Here is a 6,258-nt window from a genome sequence, read left to right as displayed (position 1 = left end):
TAAAGTTGGGAGGATGTCAGCTGAGGACCTGCCGTTATTGCTTTCTGTATATATTTGAATCATAGGCATGGACGTAGCAGGGTAGAAGTCTTGACTGCTCTTGATTGGGGGGTACAACAGCTATTTTTTTCCAATCCCCGTTGATTCTGCATGGATTTTATGTCCTTCATGACCCAACCCTATCCATTTCCGAGGCTGAGACATAGTTGACATAGTTTAAGTGTAAAGTACCGTGAAATCATACATGTGGTGACTTGGTGCTAATAAACAAAAGGGATTTGATTTACCCAGGCTTGGTGACTGACACCACAGACTGTGGCTGATGATACCAGCATCACAGTTTTCCTTTACTTCTGCTGCACATCATGTATCAGTGCGGCTGAAGCGGACAGACGTAAATATCACGTATTCCAAATCCAAAAATCTCTTTGGTGCCTTGTCTTTGAAACATAATATTTGAAATTCCTCCTCACTCCAACCAACACGCCGAACCTCATGGAGTGCCACCGACCTAAAAGGATTTCACTGGCAACCTGGCTGACAAACATGAAGAGCATCAAAACAGTCTTATCTGTTGAAAAGCACATTTTTAATCAATGGATGACAAAAGGGAGGATTAGTACAGTTTCAGGGAGGTTCACTCGTGACGTCAACGCTCACTTTGAGTTTGGTGTTTCTAGAACAGAAGCACAGAGTAGGAAGAGATTTAGTGTGCTCGTGTGAAGACTTCAGCACGGACAGAATCCATCATTTCACAGACGCTGTTGTTGTTGTTGTTGCGCATCTGTTTCCTTTGATGACAACAATGGACAAAGCATTGTGGCTAAGTTGGTGATTAAACACTTTTCAAAAAATACTCACGTTTAAAGTTAGAGCATGTCATAACGCAGTCTGTAAAGAAGATGATGAGACCAACAGTTGGTAACCTTTAAGAGGCTGACACTTTTGATATGGCTTTACATTTTGGATTTAATACCACAGTGCTGCAACTTAATTCTCTCCCTGAAGACTTCGCTGACGTCTTCCAAGGTCTTGCTTTCAAAACCTGCCTTGATTAGTGAAGCAGGTTTCAAAAGAAACTCATTCCATCCTCGAGAACACACACACACACACATTGGACATTCATGACTTGAGGGGACATTGCATTGACTTACATTCATTTCCTGGAGACTTACTCTAACCTTAACCACAATTACTACTGGCCTAACCCTAACCTCAACCTAACCTTAAAACATATCTTCACCTTAAAATGTAGTCATTTACGTTGTTGATTGATTTTTGTCCCCACAAGGAAGACAAGTCCCCGTAATGTGACTGTGTAAACAGTTTTAGGTCCCCACAACATTAGTAATACCCGCACACACACACACACACACACACGCTCGCTCATACATAAGTCAGTAAATCTAGTCAGCAGCAATCTGCAGTGACAGGGAGAGAAATCATGTGATCCTGCTGCTGACTGGTAACTGATCATTTCAAACGGATTTTGTTCTGTTGACTCATACGTCTGTCTTGTACCAGGTTATTTTTTTCTTTACTCCCACCTGAAATCATGACCCACCATTTCATAAAACTTGACATTGTGGGGTCTGTAGAAGTCCCGCAATTGCTCGATAGCGTCCCTGTCTATCTGAACATGAGTCCTGCCCTTGGACTTGCCCAGGCAGCGGGGCGAGGCGCTCCTCTCCGGCTTCTTAAGGCAAGGGAAACCCTTTGTGCGGTTGAAATAGAAGTGTTTGTCAGTGACGATGCGCTTCAACCCGAGGAAATCCTGCACCCGAGCCAGCTCCCCCGCTGGGTCTGTGATAAGATGCTCTCCACTCACAAAGTGGATCTGAGCCAGAGGGAAGTAGCGCAGCCAGTTTTCCAGGTGAAGAGCGTAAAGGCCGATCCGAATGGCATTCCATGACGTGTCTATGATGCCCAGGCACTGGTTCCTGAAGGCCAGCTCCTGGAAACTGGGCAAGTCAGGGGTTTTGGATAAAGTCTGAGTGTAGTCTGATATTGCACGAGTGACTGGGTCTCGCACCACCACGATGAGTTTGGTGTTCTGGGACATGGCGGAGATCCGGCGCGGCGTCTCTTTTGTCACAAAGTAACTTGGTGTCTTCTCCATTGTGATTTGGCTTTCAAGAGTCCTTGGCATTAAACGTCTGGATGAAAAATAAGAACACAGAACGGAGGCTCCAGTAAGACAATGATTGGTCATTTACATTAATAATAATTTCAAGGTACAGTAGGCATGGATTTTATTATCAACTTTTAGTATAGTAGAAGTTATTGATTGATCTGAGAGAGAACAAGACTGTGTACTGTTTCACTCTGCTGGTTAGGATTAAACAGTCAAAAGAAATCAACACAATAAAACGTGTCAACATTAACAGAATAATGTGATAATAATGTGAAAAAAAAAAATAAACAACTCATTGCTGAAAGTCACCAACCAACTATTCTTCCAACGATCCTGTCTAATGAAGATTTAAAGTGTAACTAAAGCTCTAAACGACTTTTTTGTATTGAAATTACTCAATAATTATATAATAATAGTTTTACAATAATACTGAGCTCTCCTCAGAAGATGGGGGTTTAGTTATTAATTAAGTGTACTGACTGACACTGGTCAAAATCACAGGAAAGCCGTATCGGGTACAATCCAAAACCCCTTTATTTCACTAAACAGCAGTGGTGGTCCGTCCATAGGGGGCGCCACCCCCACCAGTCTCCCGTGAAGAAGAGGAAAATGTAAATAAATGTGCTTCACGTTGTACAGTGCGTGACGACCGTGTGTAATCTTTTAGGCATGAGAATGGTGCTTTGGCGTGGCAGTTCCCACGTATCACCACTAGGCTATATAACCATTTACAACCGTTTATATAGCCCATGTGAAAGACTTGCCTTGAGTGTTGATGCGGTCAGAACATTGCTTTTGAAATGGCTAATCATGGTGTTGCAAACAGCTAAGTAGTAAATTGATGCATATCTGTATTGAAAGATATTCAAGGTTGTGATATGGTATTGAGCCATCTAGCACATCATGTCCCTGTGTATTAGATGCGTGATGAATAGCGCAGCTATAAAATCTCACTAAACAAAATGCTCCAGTTTGTCTGTCAACCCAGTTTCTGCATGCAAATGATAAAAGGAGTGCTGAAGCAAAGTCATCGCGGTCCGCCGTCACTGGAGACTTGTCTTACAGACACTTCTCCTGCGCATCAGCCCTGAACGGTTCACCAGCAATAAATCACGATGAGATGCAAAAAAAAAGAACACATATAGCAGAGTGACTGTGTTACGTTACAACTGGGTCTTCAAACTAGGTCATTGTGGTCTTTGAAATAAAGGACTGGAGAAGGCACACCTTCACAGAGGGAAAGTTTGAAGCTTGATTCCAAACCTTAGTGATTTTAGGCACTAATATGCATTTTGATTTTGGGAAACACTGATCAATATTTTAAATACTCTTCTGCAATTTATGGATGAAAACGCAATTTATTCATTTAATCAATTAAAATGCAATCTTCAGTTGCAGCCCTAGCTGAATGTTTGAGAAAAAAAAGCATTAGGTTCCTTTAAATATAATTAAAATTATATATATACATATGTATATATATACATATATATATATATATATATATATATATATATATATATATATATATATATATATATACATATACATGTAAAAAAAAAAAAACTTGTATCTAATGGCCTTTTTCCACTATGGTTCCGGCCTCGGCGCGGCACAAACACAACAAAATCATTTGAATGAATACGTGAAATAAATACAATGCCAAACAATGATCTGTGATAAAAGGAAAACACGTGTACATCAATGTATTTATGCTGATGGATAGAAATGCACTAGGAACCAATCAATGCCTCATCTTTTAAAGTTAGGAATGTGTTTGCTGAAGCTGCTTTTCCTTCATCACAGAGTCTTTTAAAGAGTTGATAGCAAATACTGCCGGTGTAGCTTTCTTGCTTCAGCTCCCTGCATTCTTGTGCCAATCACACACTCAAATACACCTCTCTCTCTCTCTCTCTCTCTCGCTTGACCACTCACTGTGCACCTGCACACACACACAGGGGGTGAACGACCTGCATTGTTTAACATAACTCTCATAATGACAGGCGTCCACACTCGAAAACGTCACCCTGCAGGCCTACACACGACCAGAGGTGATTGCTCTGAGACGGCTTCCTCTAAAATATCAAATACATGATCAAATCATGTGCTGTTGTGTTTACATTTCATTATTAAAAGTGCACTAGAGCGCGTGGACACCAGTGGAAGCTCCGCTTCAATTGATCTATCTTGGCAGTAATTTGAATTTAACATAGAGGAAGTCTTCTTAAAAAGTTCAGATGTGTATATCTGGATGTTGTTATATACAAATCCAGAAAGTCTCACTCTTTAAACTCCCTGGTTCTTTTCACATGTAGGGAAACATTATTCTAACATTATTATAAAACGTTCCCCCATTCTACTCCAGGTCTGCACTGAAGGTAAAGTCAACTTGTGAGCGCACCTTAACCATGTCAAGTAAATGAAAGCTCTTATTGATGTCATGTCATGTCCTGATAGACAGTCAGGCTTTCACATACACACACTTTAACACCCATAACAAGTGTAAAAACAACAATTAAGTTTACCTTAAGAATCTGGATGCAAACTTCAGCATGGTGAAGTTTAATTTGAATCAATCGATTAATTGATTAATTTGCTTGGTCCATATATATACATGTGTATATATACATATATATGTATATATATATATGTATACATATATATATATGTATGTATATATATATACATATATGTATATATATATATATATATATATATATATATATATATATATATACATACATATATATATAAAACAAGTTATTAATGGAATAATAATCAATGAATGGTGAATAGTGTGTTTGTTAACCCTGCTTCTCTTACCTGTACCACTCCAGGCCTCTGTCATAGTTCCTGTCAAAGAAGTGCGTCTCCGTTCCAGCCGCGCGCACGTCCGGATGGACTCTTATAAACTCCAGCACCGCTCTCGTGCCTCCCTTCTTTACACCAACTATGATAGCATTGGGCAACTTTTTGTTGGCAAACCTTGCGCTGATAATGGGACTGTGCGTGTCGTTCCTGGCGCTGTTGAGAGTGGAAAAAGGTCGCTGGTCGCCTCTTCTGAGGCTCGCCGCATTGGCGCTGCTCAGCCGCGCGTCCAGCAGCAGCGCGCAGGAGGTGAGGGATTTCTGGAGGCGCCGTCTGGCTCCATCCACCAGGATGCGCTGACAGCTCGGTGTCAAATCACCTGACTTGTGCATGATGGTGTAGACGGGGAAGAGTGCACAGTAGCACAGATACGACAGAAAAAGAGACAACAAGACAATGGAGGGTCTCGTGAGCCTGTGCGAGAAGGGGAGAAGTCGAGTGAAGAGGAGCACGCATGCCATCTCTCCATGCATCAGAACAGCGCATGGTTTTCCACTTGATTTTATGATCCGCTCTTCCAGGATGTTGAGAGACTCCACAGCAGAGAGAAATGTGAAAACTTGTCACTTACTTCCATCGACGCGTCGTCAGTCAAAAGAGCGTCCGCTCGTGAAACTCTTCACGCGGCAGAGAAACGCACCGTGCGGTCTCTCATCTTCAGAGCGCCTGATCCACAGAGGAAGACTTGTGCACGCTGACGTCAGAACATAGTTGCATCTCCAGCTCTCTGCCCTCAGTCGCTGAATAGTTGTGAACACAACCAGAGGCGGTGATTGATTAGTTTATCCAGATACAGTATAAACATCCATGCTGTTTGCAGTAATTGATAAACATTGGTAAATTGCACTTTGTAAGGTATAATGTTATTTTCAGGGACATTAAACACAATAATATGCATGTGAGAGATTTTTAGAACCTGCAGATGAAAGTCAACAATCAACCATTTATAGATCGAGCCTTTACTGCAGCTTTAAGATATTTATCAGTCGTTAATATGCACTTCTGTTAGTACAATGAATAAATGTTCAAAACCACAAATAATACCAATTCATCCACTATCAAATTGTCGATGATTTACTCAGTTAGTTGTTACACTGATCTTTACTGATATGTTGTGAGTGTGAGTTTGTAGTTTGTGTTGTGATTCAATAGCATTGATAATTGGGATTTTCTTTTTCTCTCCATGAAGCAAAAATAGAATGAGAAGAATTAAGACAATAACTCACGAGTCGCATTTCCAAATTGAATGCACATGTTAG

General features: G+C 40.9%; 1 protein-coding gene across 1 annotated transcript; it reads right to left on the bottom strand.

The window, feature by feature from the left end:
• Window positions 1-1,345: 1,345 nt before the first annotated feature.
• On the bottom strand, window positions 1,346-5,961 carry LOC122759716 (heparan sulfate glucosamine 3-O-sulfotransferase 2-like). The gene is made up of 2 exons (XM_044014752.1): window positions 4,955-5,961; window positions 1,346-2,156 (listed from the first exon to the last, which is right to left on the bottom strand). Exons 1-2 carry the CDS (start codon window positions 5,470-5,472, stop codon window positions 1,538-1,540), a joined length of 1,137 nt encoding a protein of 378 aa, XP_043870687.1. The 5' UTR covers window positions 5,473-5,961; the 3' UTR covers window positions 1,346-1,537.
• Window positions 5,962-6,258: the final 297 nt, after the last annotated feature.

Source organism: Solea senegalensis, linkage group LG18 (assembly GCF_019176455.1).
Source record: "Solea senegalensis isolate Sse05_10M linkage group LG18, IFAPA_SoseM_1, whole genome shotgun sequence".
Taxonomy (NCBI): domain Eukaryota; kingdom Metazoa; phylum Chordata; class Actinopteri; order Pleuronectiformes; family Soleidae; genus Solea; species Solea senegalensis.
This window is presented reverse-complemented; position numbering and strand designations above follow the sequence as displayed.

Bases quoted from the DNA above. Each gene is read 5' to 3' on its own strand.
- LOC122759716 (XM_044014752.1), bottom strand. From the start codon at position 5,472: ATGCATGGAGAGATGGCATGCGTGCTCCTCTTCACTCGACTTCTCCCC. The intron at 2,157-4,954 runs GTAAGAGAAGCA...TTTTTCATCCAG, and splicing joins AGAGGCCTGGAGTGGTACAG to ACGTTTAATGCCAAGGACTC.